The 24,945-nt window shown below is 43.2% G+C and overlaps 1 protein-coding gene across 5 annotated transcripts; it reads right to left on the reverse strand.

The window, feature by feature from the left end:
- mdc1 (mediator of DNA damage checkpoint 1) lies at positions 1 to 24,045 on the reverse strand. Of its 5 annotated transcripts, none has more exons than XM_061777021.1 (12): positions 23,996 to 24,045; positions 23,337 to 23,494; positions 19,841 to 20,404; positions 19,551 to 19,629; positions 17,251 to 18,221; positions 16,600 to 16,689; positions 11,485 to 14,789; positions 10,890 to 11,021; positions 9,239 to 9,421; positions 9,045 to 9,170; positions 4,829 to 4,939; positions 1 to 2,707 (listed from the first exon to the last, which is right to left on the reverse strand). In XM_061777021.1, exons 2-12 carry the CDS (start codon positions 23,470 to 23,472, stop codon positions 2,504 to 2,506), a joined length of 5,901 nt encoding a protein of 1,966 aa, XP_061633005.1. In that variant the 5' UTR covers positions 23,473 to 23,494; positions 23,996 to 24,045; the 3' UTR covers positions 1 to 2,503. The 5 variants fall into 5 exon arrangements, with proteins under 5 accessions (XP_061633005.1, XP_061633006.1, XP_061633004.1 ...); XM_061777022.1 differs by having other exon boundaries at positions 23,337 to 23,505; positions 23,996 to 24,029; XM_061777020.1 differs by lacking the exon at positions 23,996 to 24,045 and adding an exon at positions 23,859 to 23,979.
- Between the last annotated feature and the right edge of the window lie 900 nt (positions 24,046 to 24,945).

Raw genomic sequence — 24,945 nt, forward strand, 5'->3', positions numbered from 1 at the left:
TGCATTAATATCTTTTATTTGGTCAGTAGAAATATTCCTTAAGTCCGTGTTTTTTTTCCCCTTTTATATTTTCCCACACCGACAGGAATCAATGGAAAGCCATTTGGCCATTTATTTGATATCCCTGATGTCCAGCTTAAGGTCCATGTACTAGTATGCTCTTTGTCCTCACTAGTAAGACAACTTTGGCATACTATTAGGACAACTACATGTTACTAGTGTGGCAAAACTGTGCACAAGTTGACATCTGCGCACTATTACTACTACTACTACTACGAAAGTGCTTGATGTTAATAAGGAGAATTTTAGAATGCTATTTCTGTACACTAGTGAGACAACTTACTAGTAGGACATGTTACTAGTGAGGCAAAACTGTACACTAGTTCACTACTGTTTGCTTCTAGTCGTACTAGATATACAATTCTATGAGTTAACAGCACATCACGAGTAGTGTGCAGATGTCAACAGCGTAGATGTCGCAGTAGAGTTTGGCCTCACGAGTAACGTAGTTTTAGTTTTTCAGTATGTCAAATTTGTCCTATTAGTGTGCAGTATTAGAATGCAGTAGTGGAAAAACACTACTAGTAAGACTAGTTCTACTAATGCACCCCAGTCATTCTACTACTGCCTTTCACTACTGTATGACATTTTTGCACACCGATAGGACAACTTAGGGATACTAGTTGTAGAATTGTACAAGTGATAAGAAATTATGCATTGACAACTGCGTGCTACTAGTACTACTAGTGACAAAATCTTTCTAGATGTCCTCTACAGCTTCACTTGTAGCACCGATACGAATATGCAGATGTCAACTAGTGAGGACAAAGATCATACTAGTATATGGATATCAAGGAAGGGTTTGAATCAACTAGTAGGACAACTTTGACGCACTAGTTGAACAACTAAATGTTACTAGCGAGGTAAAACTGCGCACTAGTTGACAACTGCATGCGATAAGTACAATTAGTGAAATAAAATTCTCCTAGTTATTATCTAGTGCTTCACTAGTAATATTACAAGTGCACAGATGTCACTCGGCTGCCTCACTAGTAACTAGTTGTCTTTCTACTAATATGCCAAAGTTTACCTACTGCTGCAAAAATATCAGTACTAGACCAGTAAGACACATTTGTTCTACCACTCTGCTGAATTGTCTTATCGGTGAGGACAAACAGCATGGAGCTTAAGCTGGATATCCTTACGGTATGAAGGCTCAAACGGCTTTCCATAGAAAGGAGCAGAAAACAGATTTCAATGCCAAAGCACACATTTGATGACGACGACGATGGCGACCCGAACGCGGGTTGCCGCCACAAACGTGAGTTGCCGCCAAATCCGCACACCTTCTGGCTGATTGCGTGGCCAGGACAGAGCGCATAAGATATTGATGAAGACTGAAAACCGTCTCTTACAAAGACTGAAGCCGATTCTCGTCCGGGGAGCTAATAGGAGGGGATGAGGCCCTAATGGAACGTTCGGCAGTGGTTAATGGAGATGGGAGGACACTCCGCTATGTTCATTATCATCTCAGTATATAAAAAGGAAAGGCACCCGTGCACTTCTGATGTCAGGAAACATGAGCCTCTGCACCATCCAGCCTGCTGAACATTTGATGGATTTCCAGAAGCAGATTTTTTCGTATATTTCGCCGTACAAACATGATTTACACAACTCCCAGCTTTCACAGTGTCTGATTACAGCGAAGCCGTGTAAAGCGCCGCTAATTCCTGCTCGGCTCGGCAGGGAGGAGGTGACGGCCGGGGATAATTAACGGGTCATTATTCCTATCCGGCACGGTTTAAATAATGCTTTTTTAAAAAGTACTTTCTGTAAGTACATGGCAACCGAATGTAGGAGGAATCTACCGATGACGCCAACAAGCACATGGCGGGGGATAAGGTTTCCCTGTCAAGCTGAGTCATTAGCCCCTTTCACACCACCTGTAAATGCTGGGATATTGATGTATATATATATATATATATATATATATACATCAATATCAATATATATATATATATATATATATATATATATTAAAAAAAAAAAAAAAAACGCAGACAAAATGGGGGAAAATGTCGTGGGTCAGTGTCAGAGCCGTTAACATAAGGGGGACTCCCTAATGCCAGGACACGGGCGTGAAGTTTAACACCCGACAATTACTCCTCCCCCACATTTAAGTTGAAACTATTTTACACGTAACACATCTACACTACTCACAAAAGGTGAGGGATATTGGGATTTCGAGTGAAATTTCAGGATGAACCTGAGGCCGAAACCAACTAAGGTGGACCATCACGAAAAAATTACAGCTGCCGACTCTTTTCACAATTCACAACAGGTGCTTTAGGTTCATCCTGAAATTTCACTGGAAAGCCGAATGTCCCTGACATTTTGTGAGTAGCTTAATCATCTGATCGTGTATTGCTGAGATCTGGGTTCTATGAAAAAACAGTTACGGCTCTGATGATGTAAATTCTGGCGGGATCTCTGTTCCTTGATGCTAAGTCTTCTTCCTGCCCGGTCTTCTGCCGCCGGCAGGCTGCAGATGGCGCAGCGGGCCGGACAGTTTATGGGTTTCGAAGTCCAGTTTGTGCTGCAGGATCCCAGCGAGGATGAACTCGGCCGAGACAACCGGGAGCGACGCCGAGACGGCCGCAAGGCACAGCGGCCAGTCCTCCGTGCAGGAGATCACCATGGTGTGAGGCTGATGAAGGAGACGAAACACAATTTTTCTTTTGTTTAGAAAAGGGGTGGGTAAAGTATGGCCCGTGGGTCACACACCACATATGCCATTCTTTAATCCGGCCTACCGAACTTGAACATTACCAAGAGCCACCTTTTGTTAAAATTGGTTAATTAAAGTACATTATCCATTTATCTAATTCAATAATTGGTAAATTGATTACTTGTAAATAAATTTAAAAAAAGTTAAGTAAAAGAAGATAAGAGTTTAACTCTTTCCATGACAAAGCCCGTAACTCAATTTACTTGTATACAGAATACATTTTCCCTATTAAAATACCAATCTGTTGAAGCTCACTCAAAAAAAAAAAAAATGTTTTTTTTTTTTAAATAGTAAAAAAATAATTTCTTTTGTTACAGTTTAATAAAACAAATTATCACTGTATTGAATCTAAAGAATTTAACTGGTTTTATAAAATGCAATTACTGTAGCTAATGTAATATTTGTGTGTTGGATGAGTGCTTTTCAGAGGCATCGCCCTAGTAAGGGAAGTCAGCTAGGCAGGTTTTGTGTGTGAGACTGGGGGCGTGAGTTGTAGCCTACAGCAGCTTTTAGTTATTGATCCTGAAGGCGAGCGAGAGAAACTGTTACCAGAACTACAAGATTTTAAACCCTCACAATGTGTAATAAACATGGGCATCATTTTTTACTCTGAGTTTAATTTTACTCCAAACATCAAGAATGTAACTAAGCAGGTTTTTACCATCTTAAGAATATAGTCAGAATCCACCTGTTTCTCTCTCAAGCAAACATGGACATGCTGATGCATGATTTTATCTCCGGTTTAGATTATTGCAATGCCCTACTCTCTTCCCAAAAAGACCATCTCCAATCCACAACAACTGCATAACTCGTGTGCTGACGAAGGCCGGTGGGGGGGAGCACATTACACCGGTTTTAAGGTCACTGCACTGGCATTCCATGTGTCTCAGGATCAATTTTAAGGTTCTTTTACTTGTTTTTCAATGTCTTAATGCTCACGGGAAATCATATATCTCGAATATGCTTTTATCAAATCAACCCTTGCGGATCCTGAGGTCCTCAGGTACCAACCTTTTAATTATTCTCAAAGCCAGAACAAAAACATACAGTGAGGCTGCACAATTTGGAGAGGCCACCCCAGTCTACCCAGGTCGTGGTGGCACCGAATGGCTCCCACAAGTTGTCTTTCCTCACCTGGTTCCTCAGTGCTTTGCCATGTCTCTATACTATAAGTCAATTGGTGCTATGTTTGTGTGTATGTGTTCGTATGGGTGTGTTTGTATTTATATGTGGGGGTTGGAGAAAATTTGAGTTTTTAATTCCCATTGAGGGAAAAAAAAAAAGTGTACTGTAATTTCTCGTGTATAATGCGCACCCATGTATAATACGCACTCCCAAAGTTGACCTCAAAATTCTGGAAACCCCTTCTAACCTATGTATAATGCATTTTTACAATACATGATTTTGCTTCTACCCATATGATCAAAACATGAAGTATGATCTGTATTTTGTTAGTTTTTTTTCCAATAATTATTCTGAAGTTAAGCACTTTATTTGAACACGTAATACTTTTTTTAATTGACTTGTTCTTATTTTGAAATTCACAGGCCTACTATAATTTAGTAAATTAGAAAACACACAGTTGTGCTCATATAATTGATTACCCAGGCAGAATTTGTAAGATGGGTACAATTCTTTAAAGAAAACATTTTTCACATCACTCGAGCAGCGGATCCGAAGCTCAATGGCAACTAAGATTTTGCCTCACAACACAGAGAAAAAAAATAAATAAAGAGCCAAAGCGATGACTTGTGACTTGAAAAACTCACAAGGTACCACTGTATATTATTTTCCTTCTCTTTTTCTTTTAACACTCCCTGTTGAGTGTCCCAAAAGGCCACAAATAGACCAAAGGAAAAGCTAAGTCAATCTTTATTTGTTACTCTTGTGAGGAATGGAAAAATCTTGTGTGACGGCAGTTTAACAGGCAACTTTAGTGGCTTATTTTTCCAGAATATTTGGGTGGAACTGCCACAACTTTGGGGGCGTTTGACTTCATGGAGGTTCCACTGTGCCATAAAGTAGACTATGAGTTTGCACCTTGCATGAAGAAGGCATCTTCGGGAGAAAGGTGGCTCCGCTGCAGGAAATTATGTCCTTCATGTAGACCGGCTCGGGCTTCACCGACTTGGTGATGTGGATCGCATAGCCCTGAAAAAGAGAACGCAATGCAAGATCATGTGTATGTCTTATTTTAAAATGCCTGCACAAAAATGATCACTACATTGTCGTTCTGAGTGGCTCTTATGATCTTGCGGTTTTTTTGTTTTTGTTTGTTTGTTTGTTTTTTTGCCAGAATATCGAACAATCCTTTAGCTGACTCAGCACAGTGGCATGGAGGAGCACCGACTCTGTTTACATCCTGTGTTAGCATGCTGGCAGTAAGCAGATAAATGGCCTGCATCAGGAAAAATACATACTAATTTAAGGAGTAATCATGTCATCTCATCTTGACTGAGTCGTCAAATTCTCCAAGCTGAAACCAAGATATTCACACAAAAACTTTACAAGTGGCGGAAAAAATGTTTTGGCACATAATCCACAAATATTGCTGACACGATGTGCCTTTTTACAAAAGGTAAGGAAAGGCTTATCGAGCATACGCGTGGTAAGTTCCTGCAAAATAGCTGTATTTTGAGGGGAATAACGTATTAATAATATCCCCCAGACTGTGTATATTTTCTACTGATTACAGCGTATCACTTCTTGTACAAAAAACCCACACATTTAGCTATAATTCTGTACTGTACTGGAGGTTTAAGGGAATAACATTAGATTCCTTTTAGATAGTTTAAAAAAAAAAAAAAAATCAAATGATGTTCCACGAATTCATTTTAATTTTAATGTATATTTTGTACAAAAGCCAACTAAATTCTTGTTAGAACAGGCTCATCTAGCATACACAGACATGCAAACACCAGACATGAAAAAGGTGACAGAAAAAATACAAATTGTCGTGAAAACTGCAGAGAATTTCTTAAAATTATTTTAACATAAATTAAGCCATTTGGAAGACTTTGAAGAGTACAATAAGGCAAAATCAACACATTTTCTTCACTCAGAAAAACATTTATTTACACCGCTCAAGTACAAATTTAAGATTATAATCAAATTTGTCTAATTTCTTTGCTTTTTTGTTTTGGCTTCCAACTTGAGCCAGGCCCATCTCCACCTGCACCTGGTGCCTGCTTCAAGCTGTGCCACATGAATAGCATCCTCCTCTTTAAGCACTCTCATTCTGGAAAAGAATTGACTAAAATCATTCTGTTTCACTTCATTTTTCACTATTACCAACTTCAAAGTCTAATCCCAAATGCATCCTCCAGGAAAATATTAAGTACAATACTTTCATTGTTCATTTCTGAATTTGAAGTTAGTTCATTCTGTGTTGTGACATAATCCCTAATATCGCCCTGTCGCTTAATACATTTAAAATTAACATCCGTAAACTAATTAGATAATTGTTGCCGTGTTTCCTAATTAATACAAGATGTACTAGCGGATCAGCACCTCAATGCGAAAATACAAAAGACCAGTGCAACAAATACGACACGGGCTGATCTGATGAGCAAAAATCTTGCTTAACTGTAAGAGTAGCAATAGAGGATGTCCGCTCCTGAGGTGGGTAGAGTAACCAAACATTGTACTCAAGTAAGAGTACTGTTACTTGACAATAATGTGACTCAAGTAAAAGTAAAAAGTAGTCCTCCAAAAAAAATACTTAAGAGTAAAAAGTACACAGTGAAATAATTACTCAAGTACTGAGTGAATAGCACAAACAATTAAAAAAAATAAATAATTACATTTGCAATTTAGTGCACAGCGTTTTCTCAAGTTATAAGTGAGCTGAAATATCCACATTTGGGCAGACAGTGCCAAACAAATACTACAATACATGAAAGCTGTTGTTTTTGTTCGTCTAAAGAGTAGTGCGCCGCTGCCTTCATGGTAATGACGAACTTCCCAACATGGCCGCCACGTAGGTACGACAATCAGCCGGGGTGGTTTATCTACTGTTAATACCTATGCCCGGGAAGCCCAAGAGAAGATGTCGTGTGAGGTCATGTGACTTTCTTGTGTCGTTTGATTGGTGAACTAGACTTAAACATCACTAGCGCTTAAATTAGAAACAGTGCCCAATGCGGAAGTCTGAGTCGGAGTCTCGCGCACGAAATAGTTGATGAATAAGCAATAACTGATAAATAAAAGTCACGAGCGACATTCAGATCATTGTAATGGAAAAAAAGTACAGTTACCGCGAGCTGTCAGCGTTCAAGGAGTACGAAACAGCCTATGACGACGGCAACAGCGACAAGCCCCCCCAGGAAAAACTCATCGGCTCTATACAATTCATGTGAATGACCTATTTTGAGTTAAAAATGGCGAATTTGACTTCCCGACGGACCCTCCTACAGTGTGATCTCCCTGTAGTTGTAACACACCCTCCGGTCCCCCTTCTTAAAAAGGGGGACCACCACCCCAGTCTGCCAATCCAGAGGCACTGTCCCCAATGTACACGCGATGTTGCAGAGGTGTGTCAACCAGGACAGCCCCACAACATCCAGAGTCTTTAGGAACTCTGGGCGAATCTCATCCACCCCCGGGGCCTTGCCACCGAGGAGCTTTTTAACCACCTCGGTGACCTCAACCCCAGAGATAGGAGAGCCCGCCCCAGAGAACCCAGACTCTGCTTCCTCATGGGAAGGCGTGTCGGTGGAATTGAGGAGGTCTTGGAAGTATTCTCCCCACCGGCTCACAACGTCCCGAGTCGAGGTCAGCAGCGCCCCGTCCACACTATACACAGTGTTGATGGTGCACTGCTTCCCCCTCCTGCGATGCCACATGGTGGACCAGAATTTCCTCGAAGCCGTCCGGAAGTCTTTCTCCATGGCCTCACCGAACTCCTCCCATACCCGAGTTTTTGCTTCAGCGACCACCAAAGCTGCATTCCACTTGGCCAGCCGGTACCCATCAGCTGCCTCAGGAGTCCCACAGGCCAAAAAGACCCGATAGGACTCCTTCTTCAGGTTGACGGCATCCCTCACTGTTGGTGTCCACCAACTGGTTCGGGGATTGCCGCCACGACAGGCACTGACCACCTTACGGCCACAGCTCCGGTCGGCTGCCTCTGCAATGGAGGCGCAAAACATGGTTCACTCGGACCCCCGCCTCCCCCGGAACATGAGCAAAGTTCTGTCGGAGGTGGGAGTTTAAACTCCTTCTAGCAGGGGAGTCTGCCAGACGTTCCCAGCAGACCCTCACGATACGTTTGGGCCTGCCACGTCGGACCGGCATCTTCCCCCACCATCGGAGCCAACTCACCACCAGGTAGTGATCAGTTGACAGCTCCGCCCCTCTCTTCACCCGAGTTTCCGAGAGATGCGGCCGCAAGTCCGATGACACGACCACAAAGTCGATCATCAAACTGCGACCTAGGGTGTCCTGATGGCAAGTGCACGTGTGGACACCCTTATGCTTCAACATGGTGTTCATTATACAACGAACAATACGTGATGAGCACAGAAGTCCAATAACAGAACACCGCTCGGGTTCTTATCGGGGGGGCCCGTTCCTCCCAATCACGCCCTTCCAGGTCTCACTGTCCCCCAGCAGAACGATGGAGTCCCCAGCGGGAGCGCTCTCCAGCACCCCCTCCAAGGACTCCAAAAAGGGTGGGTACTCTGAACTGTTGTTTGATGCATAGGCACAAACAACAGTCAGGACCCATCCCCCCACCCGAAGACAGAGGGAGGCTACCCTCTCGTCCACCGGGGTGAACCCCAACGTACAGGCGCCGAGCCGGGGGGCAATAAGTATACCCACACCTTCTCGGCGCCTCTCACCGTGGGCAACTGTAGAGTGGAAGAGAGTCCAACCCCTCTCGAGAGGACTGGTACCAGAGCCCAAGCTGTGTGTGGAGGCGAGTCCGACTATATCTAGTCGGAACTTCTCGACCTCACACACCAGCTCGTGCTCCTTCCCTGCCAGAGAGGTTTACATTCCACGTCCCTAGAGCCAGCTTCTGTAGCTGGGGATGGGATCGCCAAGGTCCCTGCCTTCGGCCACCGCCCAGCTTGCACTGCACCAGACCCCTAAGGCCCCTCCCACAGGTGGTGAGCCAGGCACGTTACCCTTTCGGGCTGTGCCTGGCTGGGGCCCCATGGGTGCAGGCCCGGCCACCAGACGCTCGCCTTTGAGCCCCACCTCAAGGACAGAAACCATCTCAGTAATAAATGGAATGAACGAGTTAGAGCACCTGTAAGAGAGGCTGACTGCTGGCGAGCCTCAGAGACTCCTGCAGGCGAAAATTGAACTTTTTCTCCTGTGCTGGATCTTTCACGATGTAGGCGTCAGGAGACAGAAAGCTCCCGGCTTTACCGCTCTGAAACATAAAGACTCTCTCAGACACGTGAAATTTATTTTATTGTCACTGGTCATTTAGTGGCAAACCTTGTCCAGCCAGTGTGTGTTGACAATGGGGATTCCTTTGGCCACCGCGCACAAAAACTTGACAGTCCTGCGCACCTTGTCGGTCACAAGGCAGTTCATGTCTGCGACGCCATTAGCCAAAGCGCCTCCCAAACGGGCCAGCACTCTCTCCCCGGCATCGTCCACCACCCCCGTGAACAGCACCTGAGAGCGGATGACACAAGTAGCCCCGCTTGTTGTTGTTAACCTGTCATTTATTCATCAAAGATCAAATACAAGACCAGTATCAAGACAATTAGTTTGGGGCTGAAATGGACACAGGGGGTCCTCAGTTTCCCGAAATACAACTTTGAGGTTACAAACAACACAACAATAAATTAAGAATAACTTGTCACACGGAACAAGACATGTTCAGGTGCCACTGAAATTACTGTTTTTCATTTGATTATTTGGAATGTGCAAATTTTTTTTTAAGTGTTTTTTTTCCTACAAATCTTTAATGTTAATATGACTACTACAGCATTAGCGTAGGTTAGCGATAAAATACAACCCCTTAGGCCCCGCCACACACCAGGCAACGCAACTAGGGATGTAACGATTTCTAAATCTCATATTTCAGTTTTATAATGGTATAATCTCACGGTACGATAATTACTGCGATATTGTGGAAAAGCTCACGGCATTGCAGGAAGTTTCATCATGGTACAGGTGGAGTGTAGAGGCGCACGCAGCAAAGCGAGAAGACATCTTTAAATCATATTACCATGCACTTCTATCCCCGTCCATCCAACGATTACGTTTGTATACTTCCAACATGGCCGTGCATCCTGTGTGTGTGTGTGTGTGTGTGTGTGTGTGTGTGTAGGGGGGGCTTTTATTACCATTGCAACATTGCATCTTCTGTCAAATAGTGGCCGGGGAGTGTTTGATGGTAAAAATATTCCTGGCATACAGTGTGAAGTTGGAGTTTCGAACAAAAAGACAAACAAGCAGCATTAAAGCCGGGGGAAGAATAGGAAAATCCAGTCCTACTGGAAAACGTACTTATTGAGAATTGCAGAGAAACAGCAAGAACCAATACAGACTGGGCAGAAACCAATAAGTCTGAACATAAACATGGACACGCAGTTGCACAACGTTGTGGAGCGACTGCCTGTGAGACCACTACGCTCATCATCATTAAAGACATCTCCACATAACATTATGGGATTATCTGTAATTCTATGATGGGACCTCATTTACAACATGCGGTAAGACTCCGCACTTTAATGTTCACTTTAGATAGAGCCTGCTATTTTGGTGAGAAACCGCTCAAATGGGTTTAGCGATCATCCTGTGTGATAATTACAGGTGGGTATCTATGATGGTGTACAACCTGGGGCAAATAAAAATTGTTCTGACAAAGGCCTCGACTCATTGACTGGACATTATATTTATTGTCATTTGTGGTGGCATAGAACAACACTGTATCATACTAGGGGCTTCCTTCGTTCCCCCTCTCTTAGGTCAATAAGGGGCCCCTCGTTTCACAAATGTGCCCTGTCTTTGAAAAGGCAGAAAGTTTGATGCGGCGCTTGTAATAGCTCTCATTAGATTGTGGAGGTGGACCTAATGTTCTGGCCGGTGTAAAAGAGTGAAAGGGGAACAAAATAAATCAACAACATACACAAACCTTGTAAGAGTGGCTGGCATCTCGTGATCGGCGACTCAGTAATGGGGAAGCGTAAGAGTTGCAAGAAGTCATGGGAGAGGAATCTATGGAAGCATCTCGCGTTTTTCTCTTGCTGCTGATTGGCATCTGAGGCTATAAAAGATTAAGATGAAAGACAAAGCATCAACATGTATGGAATTATAATCGGGAAGCCGTTAATTTAGCACTTAATTCATTAGTGGATCAACAGTGACATTAGCCATGAGTTAGGGTACTCTGGTGGGTTAGCGGGAGGAAGGAAAGCGTCATGCTTTCAGTGATGATGACTGAAGCGCATTAGTTAAAAAGGCTGAATCAGAAGAGAGACAAGCAGCACTCTAGATTGATGTGCCGCAATATCAACTATTAGCTACTTAACATTCCATTTAGTGGCCACAACTTTAGGTACACTTGCACAGTTGAATCAGAGCCAATACCAGCACGCTATGATAAAATCGGACTATAGGCAATGGCAAACCTCCCCCCAAGGCCAGGCATTCCTAAACACGTCCATCTGAATTGTGATTTAAAAAAAAAAAAAAGAAAATTTTCAAATAAAACACATGGATGAAGTTACCTGTGCACTTTTGCCAGGACCGCCAGATGCTGCACTTCCATCCTCGATGGCTGTGGCAGGAGGAGATTCCTTAGCATTCCTGCCCCGCTGAAGGCAGGACGCGCTAGCTCTTCTCTTTGCTTGGACCGGAGCTGGATTCTCATCTTTCACTTTTGCCTCCAACACCCTCTTCCTTCCTTTCCTCTTGTCTTTGGCCTCCCCTTCATCGCTGCCTGGGGGAGCTATTAGAGCCTCAGAAGTTTCACTTTTTACCGTCCTCTGCAATCTGGCCCTGATATTTCTTTTAGGCAGAGGAGATTCAGCAGCGGAGTTGTTCGAGGGTTCTTTTATATTTGCTCGCCTCCTCCCCCTAGTGGCAGCTGCCTGTTTTGACTCTGGCTTCTCCTCCTCAGCTTCATCAAAAACCTTAGTGGTTAACAGCTCTGGCTTCCTGGCCCTCTTGCCTTGTGGCGTAGGCTTAGGAGCAAGATTCTGACTCAATATGGGGGGGATAAAGTTGGGCCCGGGTTCCGTTTTGGCCCTTCCTCCTCCTCGTCTCCCTCCTCTTCCTCTCTGAGAGACGAGGCTGCTGCTGCAGGACATCTCCGAAGCAAGGGCGTTGGGTGAGCTGGATCTCAAAAGTGCTCCTGGGGGCGAAGCTCGGCAACTGCCCTGCTCTGATTGTTCTGTGAGACCAGCTGCCACTGTCCGCCTCCTCGTGATGGGCGCCTGGTTAGGCCCGTTGGACCTTTTCATCCCTTGGCCTCGCCCCTGACTCCCTTGAGTGCTTGAAGCGGACACTTCGGAGCTGACAGAGTTGGAGGAGTTGGAGCGGGATCTAGTCCTCTTGGCTGGCACATCATCTTGATCTGGAGCGGGTATAACGGCGATGGTTCTTCTGGCTACCCTTTGGCCTCTCTGTGTCGCCCGGGGTTTTTCTTCTTTGTTTTGTTGACGCTCTTTCTCTGCTTGATCCCGTTTCTGTCTATCTTTAGCTTCTGTTTCCAGTCTCTCACATCCTTTTTGTTCCTCCGCCCCTTCTGTTTCTTCTCTTTCTTTTCTTTCCTTCTGTGCAATTTCGTTTCGTCGTCTCTCTTGCTCCCTATTTTGGACCTCAAAAAGGTTGGTCTGCTGCCTCATAGCCTCGTCTTCACTCTTGCTCCCAGCAGGCCAACACTTCCGGGTCATTCCTCTGGCTTTGTTGCCAATTGCTTGTCTTTTTTCTATTGGTTCCTCCTTTTCTCTTAGTAGTGAAGGTGTTCCTCTTGAGTGTTTAGTGGTACTGGTTCTGACTTTAGATTGACTGTGTAGAGCCTGTGGGCCCGGTTCACTAGAACTCATTGGCTTTTGTTCAACTGCAGAGGTCTCGGTCTCATCCACTTGAGAACATACAAGTGACTGTGTCTCGTCTTCAATTTGCAGTGGTTTGGCTTTTCTTTTCCTCAGGCCAGGGACCAAGATCTCGCTGTCAGCCTCTTCATCTTCACATGTGTCCATGAGCTGAGTTGCAGCAGAAGAGACTTCAAAGTTCACAAGCGTCTGAGTCTCTGTTTTCTCTTGAGCAGGACCTGATTCATCTTTGTCATCGTTAGGCAGGGTGTCAAGATTAGGCTGAGTCTCCTCTTCATCTGGTTGTATTGAAGTTACTAATGGAGACTCATTACTGCTCCCTTGGCCTTCAGCTCTGTACTTTGAAAGACTTTTACCATTAAAACCTTCTTTCGGGATTTCAAGAGTACTGCTGAGGGACTGTGACTCCTCATTTATTTGTAGCGGCCTTGCTTTTCTTTTATTGCGCACGAGTGGAATTGAGTCGTCCTCGTCATCGCTTTCCTCATTTTCACTTGTAGCAATAGGTTGGGTCACAACTATACTAACAGCTTGAGGTGTAATGGCCAAAACGTTAGAACTTACATTGGGTTGCATCTCTTTATCAAGCTGCACCTTACTTGCGTGCAAGACTTCAATTAAGTCTTCAACATCAGTTTCCTCATTTTCACTTGCAGCCAAGGGCTGGGTTGGGGCTATACTCATAGACTGATGATTAGTAGCTAAACTGTAAGAACTTGTATTGGGTTGCGTCTCTTTATCAAGCTGTACTTTTCTTTCACAAAAGACTGGAATCAAGTCCTCATCATCGCTTGCTTCATTTTCACTTGTAGCCAAAGGCTGTGTGGCAGCTATACTCATAGGCTGGGTTGCAACAGCCAAACTGTAAGAACTTGTATTGGGTAAAGTCTTGTTATTTATCTGCACTTTTACTTCATGTAATACTGGAATCAAGTCCTCACCAGCGCTTTCCTCATGTTCACTTATCGCCATAGGTTGGGTTGTAACAGCCAAAGCATAAGCACTTATATCGGGTTGCTTCTCTTTATTAAGCTGCACTTTACTTTCACATGTGACTTCAATCAAGTTTTTGGCGTCAGTTTCCTCATTTTTACTTGCAGCCGTGGGCTTGGTTACAGCTATACTCAAAGGCTGATGATTAGCAGCTAAATCATAAGAATTCACATTTGGTTGATTCTCTTCATTAAGCTGTACCTTCCCGTTACCCAAGACTGGAATCGAGTCCTCATAACATTTTTCACTTTCACTTGTAGCCATAGGTTGGGTCGCCGCGATACTTGTAAGCTGACAATTATCAGCCAAACTGTAAGAACCCAAATCTGTTTCTTTAGCAATCTGGTTTGGTTGAAAATGGGTGACAGGACTGTTTGTAGTCGGGCGCTCCTCTTCATGAATTGCAGTCATGAGTTGCGTTTCAGCCAAAGCAAGGGTAGAAGAGGTGGGCAAGTCAAAAGGTTGGGTCTCTGTATCTTCCCCTGGGTCTTCTTCAGACTCACTGTAAGGCTCCAAAATATAGGGCTGCGTTTCTTGTAAAGCCAAATTTACCTGCTGCACCTCGAGCAACACTGGACTCCTGGCAGGCACCTCATTGGCCTGGGTGGCCTCCATGTTTAAGTCATTCCCAAGTGATTCTGGGTCTGCGCTTGAAATATTTGCATATGCTTGGGTATCAGCCTCAGTTACAGAGACAAAGGCCTGGGTGCTCTCCATAGCCAGAGCCTGGCCTGCACTCTCCAGGTGGCTACTGTCAGACAACCCCAGCTGTAAAGACGCTCCTCCGCTAGGCAGCTCTTCCATGTCCTCGCTGGATGATTCACGGCCTGAGGCTCGTCTGGCATCATGGAGGCCACTTTGGACCTGCCCTCGGGTCTGAAGGATAAAGGACTGCGTCTCAGCAACAATAAAGTCCTCCTCCTCCTCCTGGCTGTCTGAGCATGAAGACAAGGCTGCAGATCTTACTGCACTGTTGAATCCATCTAGGGAACAGAGAGGAAAATGCTCTCTAAGCATTGCCTTTGGAGACATGCAGAAAGTTACCAAATAAAGCTTTCCACCCATGCACTAAAGTTTGATTCGGATTAGATAAACCCTTATCAGGTTTGTGTTTCCACAGCATGTTGCCATGATCATGAGAGCTACCTAAACTGAGTGGCAGTTTTTGATATGGACAACATGGGCAGCAACTCAGGGCAGCACCGCCACCAGTACAAAAAAAAAAGAAATAAAACGCACCTTGTGACTGGCTGACACAAGGACTCAAGCATTTCGGCGCAACTTCTGATTGGTTAAGAGCTAGTTTAGCAGGTAGTAACACACATAGATATTGACAGGGGTGTCAAAACTCATTGTAGTTCAGGGTGCACATAAACCCTAATATGATGTTAAAGAGGCAGGACTACTAAAATCTAACCATACCTGATATAATTATAAGTATTATATGTTTTTCCTTTTGCTTGAATGCAAAACAAATCAAATACATTAGGAAAAACATATTTAAACAAATTTCTTGAGAATATTTTGCTTCAGTTTGTCATCTACAATGTGTGCATAATAACTGATCACTGTGATTGTATTCTAAAGGCACAAAACTCTAAGTCACAGGTATTTGGGAACTTGAATCAACATATGAAGACCTAGGAATTACCACCATCCCGTTTTTTACAGGAACATAATAATTCTCAAAATTACCCTTAATCCCCATCACCACAATGTCTTTTGTATTTTTTCATTTTAAAAATTCATCCTGCTGTCCGGACCGGACCCCCTAATGGGCCGGTTTGGGCCCGTGGGCTGTATGTTTGACCCCCCTGGTATAGAACACTAGATGGAGCCTCGACAAAAGAGAGAACTGGAGCAATTTGTAGAGTGGCCGCCATCTTGAGACACACTATGCCCCACCCCACACACACTTTATTTCTATAAAAAATAAAAAATACAAAAATAATCATAACTCAATGAATTTCTAAGCGATTTTCATGCAGTTCATTTTGTTACAAACACCAGACGTAGCTACGATACAAAAAGAATCAGTGTGTGTTGAAAATGTTTCTTCACTCAAAAATTGTTACTCTTAAGGAAATAGTAAGTTGAAAAACAGCCGAGACCTTTAAGCTATGTGCAACCATAAGCCACACAATACTATGGCGCCTTCGTACCTGAGGTACTTGACTGTAAACATTAAAGCAAAATGTTATGAAAGCCCAAATTATAAAATTACCCACATTTTGTATCATTACTATGTGGCTGCCCACCCAGCGAGTCATTCATGCCAGAACCCCCACTGCCTAAGATATGTAAATAGCGTGACATGACACTAACAATAATACAGCACATATTTGCCAATTTAACAAAGTGCACTTCTTTTCTTCCTGTTCAAAGGAATACGGACAAATAACTGTTTACCAATCAACGCCGAAAGCGTACCATTAGCACCCCAACGAAGGTGTCACTCAAAAGTATGTGGAATATTTTTGGAGCCTAGAATGGAAACATATAATGGAAACAGATTGATAAATATAAGAAAACGACGCTCCGGTTGCACAAAATCCTTGACGTGTTCCGTCCACAATAAAAGCCACATTTGTTTTTGAAATGTGAACGACTGCAAAAAAAGATCGGCTTTAACAAAAAAATCTGAATTGGGCATCATGCCCTGCAGTGTAAACGTAGCCAAAGAGGCCTGGGTCAGATATGACAAAAATTGAAGTGTACTGTTCACATTGACATGAAAAAAAAAATCTGATACATGTCACATTGGGGGGGGGAGAGGAAAAAATAATAATTTACCTGCAATATGAAAATAGTCTAACTTATGTTTAAACGGACCCAGAGAGGGACTGAGGAAAGCTTGGGTCTCCATCTCCTCTACTTCTCTTTCTGAAAACATGCAAAAGCGTTAATAACAGCATCCATAGCAAAACAATATATAACAAAGAAAAGTCAAAACAAAACAATACGCGAATAAGAAAAGTCACTCCCCCCCAGGAAAAGCTCATCGGAACTAAACGATTCACATAAATGGCCTATTTTGAGTTTAAAACTGCGGATTTCACCCAAAGGCGACCAATTTGCATGTATGAAAACTATAATAAAGAATAAAAATGATATGGGTTCTCTACATTGCAGATTTTTACCCATCACGGTTGGGTCTGGAACATATTCACCCGATAAACGGGGCTTCACTGTACAAAGGTAACAATGCTCAGTTCTGATTGATGAGTATGTGTATTATTGTGTTTGTAGTTTGCAGTGGTATAGAACTGCTTTTTTAAATATTGTGACAGTCTTTGAAGAATTTCCCAAAATATTGGAAAGAAACAGCACTCAGTATCATAGTGTCGTATAACCACAATAATAAACCATTTTTGATACAGCCCTTACCAAATTTGATTTTGCAGATATGCCTAATGTTGTGGTGGTGTGATCCACTGCATTTACCTGATAGTTGCACAGGGGTAGAGCAGTGCTGCAAATTTGGAGCCTGCAAACAAGATGGTTTTATCCCTGGAAGAATTATTGGATTCTTCTCTTCTTCAACGTCTGTGTCACTGTCCCCGTCAGCAGGGGGCGCACTGGACTCATCCACGTCGGTGTCTGCGTCAGAGTCCGACTGGACAGCTGCTGCGGTGATACCAGGAGTAACTGAGGAGGGTGTGGTGGCGACAGGTGACAAGTGAGGAGGATCTCGCACCGCATTGCTGTCATTTGAAATCGTAGCTGAATCACTGACATTCACGTGTGTATTAAAAACGGAGGCTTGGTTGTCATCTGATTTTGAAATCTCCCCAATCAAGTCTAGCCTGGAAGGTGTCTCATCCCAGGTGGTGCCGCCAGCCTCCGCGTCCACATCTGTGTTGCTGTCGAGCTGGAAGTCATCTGGCAGGACTGGAGGAGCCGCATCAGCTTTTTTAGCATCGGCTGACATGTGACTGACAGGCCCGTCGGGGTGTACGGGAGGTGCAGATGTGTCGCCCTCTTCATCCACATCTGTATCACTGTCCATGTGAAAGCATGCAGCATTCGCCCTCCGGTCTGGCACCAGTTCAGCCTTGCCACCATCCTCCTCCATGTCAGTGTCACTGTCCATGTTAAATTTAGGGATGGCAAGTGTGGAGACGGTGCTTGTGGACAGTTGCGACAACTCCTCCTCTGTAAAGCTGGCCTTGCTTTTCAGCTGTTCGAGCACACTGTGTTCCCTCTCCTCGAGCGTGGCCCTCCCCGGTGTCTGGCCCTTTTCCACTGCGCCTGCCTCGTCCTCGTCACTGTCATCTACAATCTCAAGCGTGTTCTTTTTGTGCTGTCCCCCAACAACCACGTCAGGCTCCTTTTTGCTGAAGCTGACATGTCCGTGAGGCTTTTCTCTGGTAGACGAGGACGGCGTGATGGGGCTTTCATCCACACAGTAGGGACTTGGAATGGAAAAAACACAGATTATTGCTCAACTGTAGAGGGGGCTGTAAACTTTGCATACATCTGAATTAGGCCACCAATGATGTTTTAGTGTAGCTATCCATCCACTTAATATAGCGCTTGACCTCATTAGGGTTGTGCATGAGCCGGGACACCCTGGACTAGTTGCCAGGCAATCGCTGGGCACATATAGACTAACAAGCATTCACACCGATGGACAATTTGGAGTCTTCAATGAACCTAGCATACATGTTTTTGGAATGTGAAGGACGTTTGTGCACCTGGAAAAAATCCTCGCAAACACAGGAAGAACATATAAAATAAATACTAAAACAGTGCCCTACAACTGCCCCTAAATGGTTGCATGTCACCCCTAAAATTTGAGAGAGCGAGACTAAATTTTTGCACGTGCGGCCGGTAAATTTGCTGATTTTTTTAAAATTACGGTATTGTTGCTGACAAACATCTGATCAACACTTTAGCCCAATTGTTGCCAATAATGCACAAGTGAGCTGCCTTTGCCAACTGACATTAACTTCGAAAGGAAAAGGAGATGAACGTCAAAGAAGAAGGAGGGCTAATGTATATAAGGTGGGGAACGACCACTGCGTTTGGCTAATGTGTGAAAAGAGGCTTGGGGTAATTCCACAAATCTACAGGTTTCACATAACTCTTGTGAACAATAAAGAATGGCGAAGAGGACTAGTAGCGCTTACATTTTCCCTGATCAACCTCGTGTGCCAGAGGAGACAAATCCTGACAATGAATCCAACTTGTTTTGTGAGGAAACAGTCATGGCAAAAAAATAAAAGGCAGGAAATTCTGTTTTCAGGATGAGTGGCTGCATATTATCAGTAATACTGTGAAAACGAGAGGAAATGTAAATATATTTACAGTGTCTGCCCCTAAGTGTCCTGGCTGCACCTGTAAAATTTGAGTTAGGGGCAATTGTGCTCCTAGTAAAACTAAAAGTCAAAATACTGTAATACAGGAAAAAAAAGTCCTATTACTAGCACAAAAATGCCAGTTTGTTTTAATTATTACATTAAATGCTTCCTATTCTTTTCTAGAAAAATAGATTATTCTTGTAACATGACAACCTCGGAGATTATAGATTACAGTGGTGATCAACCATCCATCTTTTTTTCTCCGGCACTAGTCCTTATTAGGTTCGGGAGTGAGCTTTAGCCTATTCCAGCTGGCTTTAGGAGAGGGGCGGGGAACACCCTGGACTGGTGGCCAGTCAATCATACAGCCAAACGAGCATTCACACTCAATCACCCCTTGGGACAATTATCTAAACAAAAATCGAGGACTGTACAACGTACCTTTCAGGGACTATCTTGTTGGTCGGGCTAAGAAAGGTTGAACAGGTAGGGGTGGCTTTATGCGAGTCGGAATCAGACCCTGGAAGCAGCCATGGAAATTATGAAGAAACAGAGATGGGCATAATGATTAATTAAATAATGAACTGTTGAATAATCCTGTCTTGAACCAATGGAGGATAAATGGAGTGCGCTACTTGGCAGCAAGGAAGGGACATGACAGCAAGTTGAAAGACAATGCCCATTCCTAATTGCTGCGCATTTGTCTGTACATTTACAAATTCTATACATACCTAGAAGCTTGCACCTGCTCTCTCTGTGCCTTGGCCCCTCCCCGTCAGAGTCTGATTCGGAGTCTGGGACCACTGTCCCGTGCAGCTGGACTGAAGTGGCCTCAAAGGACACACAGCTGTTCGGTGCAGGCTCCTTCTCTTCTTCACCCAAACATGACACCGTAGCTGAAGCCTGTGACACCTTGCTGGCACTCACCTTGATGCTATCGCTCTCCTCTACAGAATCACCCGGAAAACTGGAACGAACATCTGACGTTCCGCCCCCGACGTCCTCGCTGATGCTGACGTACTGACACGGGATGTCTGCCATTACCAGACGGTCCCCCTCGCTGAGTGCGTAACGGACATTAGGAGTCAACTTCAGGCGGCCCTTGCGGGTGCCATTCATGCTGCCCAAGTCCCAAACCAAAGCCTCCATATCCACTCCGCTGCGGGATCCTCGTCTGCGGTGGACGGAGATGCAGATGGTGGCATGCTGTTTGGACACGCAGGGCGCCGGCAGGGGCAGCGTGCAGGTGCCAATGTCACGACCAAGCACGTTATCCCCCATAAAAAGAGGAAATTCTGTGTGAACAGGCAGTGCACTGTCAATTCTGACCAGGAAGTCCTAACTTTAGACTATTATTATTAAAGGTCCCATATTTGACCAAACCAACTTTTTCTTATATTTAGGTTGTAATATTGGTTCTATGGTGCCTCAGTAAATATGTGAAATATGAAATAAAATCATCCACGCATTCCTGCGTTCCAGACGGTTTTCTGCCAAGAGGCCTGATATCAGCTCATTCAAATTTCTGAAGCTTATCTACATCACAAGCGAAGATCTCCACCTACCTCTCTGCTCCTGAGCCAGTGCTGTCGACATAAAGTGCTCTCACAAGTGGGTATTCTAAATAGCCAAAATATGGGACATGATGCTGAGACTAATATTGTTCCCGACAATATGTGAGTTTTCTTGTTCACGACTTTAATGCTAGAAACAAACTCAATCCTTAGTTTCTGCCCAGAAATTGTGCACACTGCTTTGCTTTGCACATACAGCAGTACCTTGACTTTCAAGTTTATTAATCCATTCTGACCAAGCTCATAACTCAATATAATAATACAATATCAAGTCAATTTTCATTCCAGCCCACCATGAAACAGATTCAATTGTCCGACATTAGTCCTTTTTAAATCGTCAGAAATTGACTTTTTTTTTTTTGCAGATTTATGCCGTTTGTTTTGGTAACATATTGCAAGACACAGATAATGACATTCAAACAAATAAAATCGGCAAACCAAAAAACGGACAATTTTTTCCCATTTTTCTCTCTTGCAAAGATAAACAAATACTAAATGACAAACTATGGTAAAACAGTCAAATGTTTTGCCTGTAATTCATACCTTTATTGTTGGAAGCATAAAGAGACTAAAAAAATAAGTTACTCATTTTATATTTTTTAAATTAGTCACCAATTAATCGGTTATCGGAATTGTATTCCGCCAAATATGGGACTCGGCATCTGTCTCCAAAAAAATCCATATTGGTCTGGCCTTAGTTACGCGTTTCTAATAAAGAAAAATAAAGCACTGTGTTGTATAAAAACAGTAGTATTCATTCCTGTGTTGGATATACAATATGGCAGCTCCTTGTGACTTCTCATTTTGTATTTGTGTGTTTGACTGTTTGTTCCATTCAATAAACAGTTGAAAGTGCATCGGTGAGCGTGGCTCTAGTTGCCCACGTACGAGGGCATGACAATATCTTCATTGCTCCCTTTTTTTTCTCACTTCACTCAAGCTGCACTGTCTCTGAAGCTTGCGCATGACTTAAATTCTGGCCTGCAACACACAGCAAAATATTTAATAAATGGAGAGAGGAGAGAAAAAAAAAAAAAAAAAAAAAAAAAAGAATCGCCCAAACGACAGATCGTAACTCGGAATAACTCATGGGGGGGGGGGGGGGAATAGTTGGGGCTTTAGTAAGTCAAGGTACCACTGTATTTGTTCAAACATTTTTGCTACAATAGAAAGAGCAGAGAGGATATTTGGTTGGATATCAATCTTGACTTTCAATATCATTTAATGCTTTAGTCAAGAAACTAATCAAGAAAGTTCATTCACCATTGATTTCTTTTAATCAAGTCAAATCATGCTTTTCTCCTTCTTCCCGCAAACAGCTTGTTATGGCCCTCTTTCTGTCACAATTTGACAGTAACACAGCTAATAGATTTGCTTGTTGTGATCATTTAAAATTCCACGAATCTCAGATCCAGCACCTGGGTGCGTTTTAAAGTTCCGTCCGTGCGAACTGAGGCCAGTAAGAGAAGCCTTTTTTTACATTGGCCCTTGGTCCTGGAATGACCATCAGTCAACTCAAACTGGCCTCGTTGGTCTCTTTGTATAGTTTTCAACTAAAGGTTGATGAATGTCTTGATATCAGTTGCTCTTGCTGGCCTGTAACAATTTTCTTTGCACATTGACTTCGTAAATCCTCCTCTCTGTGTTGTGCTAGACTGCTGTTGCTTTGTTGCACTTGCATTTTGTAAAATTGGTCAGTATTTACTGCTCTCCTTTCTTGGTGGATGGTGGGCAGTGCTTCGTGCTGTGTGCTGGTTGGCTGTGATCAGCAGTCTGCAGTGAGACTGTAGAAATGGCCACAAAGTCATTTATTGTTGAAGGAATTATGTAAATCGTTATAATTTAAGTGCCTCAAACATTTATTAATTTTGTAGGCTTTGTATAATGTTTTTTGAGGAGTCGAATTTACGTAATTGCATTGCATCGTTAGCATCAGTCCGTCACCGGACGTGGTACAATTTTCAGTTTCAAAATAAGAGCAAAAATCAGAAGTGATATGTCAATTACTTGAATGTTGCTGGCTTAACATCGTTTTGAAAGATTTGCTTTGTAAAGTGTACTTAATGATCCTATGTTATGTGTGCTTGCCTAATTGTATGTAATCATACGCACAAAGAGAGAAGAAAAACCTGGAGGAGGAAAAAGTCCCACATATTGAATTTGCAAGTATATTCGTGAGTGCCTTATAGAGGGTTAATCTACTCCATTTGGATACCTTAAGCATTTCACAAGTGGCTGGAGGCGCGAAGCTTGCGATGCAGTTGGTAGAAGATAGTGTGTGTACAGGATGATAACTTTGTTGGGCTGTGTGCTATTACTCTGATGACGAGTCGTGACACAAGAAACAATGCCCGGCTAACAATAGCCATTATCTGCTACACTCGAGTGTGCTATTAGAGTAAAAGTAGTTAAGTAGTGAACGATGCCGTGCAGCGATCGCTAAGTTAGTGACATAATGATAATAATATCAAATGATAATATGCTGTCACATTAACATTTCTGCCTGCTCCCTCAAGTATGCATGCCTAGAAGCGGACCTGGACCTCAGTCGCAATGGGTTTTTATTTTCCGTTTAAATAAAGTTTTGGGTTTTGTTTTTGTTGTTGTTTTTTAAACTTGTAACTAAAATTATGGCTCAATGCTTGCCTCTCACCTCTTTCAGGAACGTGGTCATTCTTCAAGATGCACAGCTTGGCTAAAGGTTGCCGCCCCTTGTGTGTCTTCACTTCTTCATTTTCCTCCTCATCTGTCTCTAAGATGGAGTCGTTGATGACTTGAGTGGCGTCCATTCCTCGTCCAGAAGCAGAACGTCTGCCATAACACTGAATTTAAGATTCATTCCACAAATGATTTGAGCTTTTTTCTTAGCACATAGCAACCGTCATACACGTGATGCTACGAAAATAACGTTAGTGTGACCGGCTAATGGCGTTAACGTTAGCATAGCAGTACTGTAATGTGGACTTTTTCCACTGAGATGCCCCTCGGCACAACATTTAGTGCCTCATGCATATTACTGTGCATAGTTGTGTTCTAACCATTTCCCCGAGATCTTGTACTTTCATTATGTTTGCAAACAAACTGAAATGGTGAGTTTAAGTGAAGCAAACGTCACTGCGTTACTTTGACCAATAAGGAATATAATTACAAAGGAAGTTAGTCATGGTAAACTGACCAAAGGCGTTTTAGCACCTACGTTGAAGGATTTGGGGGCTAAATGTTACACATTTTCGTACTTAAGCTCATAGATATGACCGTATAACGTGCGTAGAATCTATTTCGTCACAGGAGAAGAAACTCCTGACAACTTACCTTGCACGCGCTGCTTTCCTTAATGAGAAAATAAACAACTCGTAAGGCTTTTTCCGGGTTACGCTGGGTCACGCCCACTAAAATGTGAAAAACGCTGATACGATTGGTCAGAACGAGAGTCACTCCACGTATACTCAACATCCATTGGTCATTGGACCACACTTCCTTTTGATTTGGCAGGTCTCTGATTGGGTCAAAAACATGAGTCGGACTACAGTGTTTCGCGCCACGTGCCTCTAAAAAGGAAAGTGCCATAAAAATGCTTTTGTTAGAAATATATGCTCCTGTACATATTTTGTATTTTTGTACTTTTTTAAAACTAAAATAAGTTGGCTTACATTTAGATAATGTTAAAAAGTAGCCTATTACTTTTATTTGTAGTCCTTTTTGTGTACATGGTTTGTATTGGGACTGAAATGTCTTCTTCTCCCTTATTGTATGCATCTCAAATGTATTTAAAGCATCCAGCTATATATAGCTAAGCTACTTTTAGTATCTGAATAGATGCAGTCACATTCCAGCGAGGTATGAGCACTTTTTGTTGTGACTTGGTATGCCTGTGATGGCCGTGGTCGCTTGGCTTGCTTTTCATTGGTTATGCCATAATACTACTGGGAAAGCAGAAAAAGCAGATATTACATGACTTAATAATACGGCGCCATTATCTGGTCTGTTGCCTCTGGAAATTATGCCTGTGTGTGCTGAAATAATTTATTATTTCTCATGGCTGCATGTACTCAGTGAGACTAGATTATTTAGTACTTTCAGTATTTGGGGGGGGGGAAATTATCTTTCAATACTTTCTGGGAAAAAAAAACAAACAAAAAAAAACTATTTGCCGTTTTTGTGGTCTCTCGGAAACAGGCTGAGACACCACAAGATGGTGCCAAAAACCCACCTAATATAAAATCAGGGCTTTGGCACCATTTTGTGGCATCTTGGTGCCAAAG

This window comes from Phyllopteryx taeniolatus, chromosome 6, assembly GCF_024500385.1.
Source record: "Phyllopteryx taeniolatus isolate TA_2022b chromosome 6, UOR_Ptae_1.2, whole genome shotgun sequence".
Classification (NCBI taxonomy): Eukaryota; Metazoa; Chordata; class Actinopteri; order Syngnathiformes; family Syngnathidae; genus Phyllopteryx; species Phyllopteryx taeniolatus.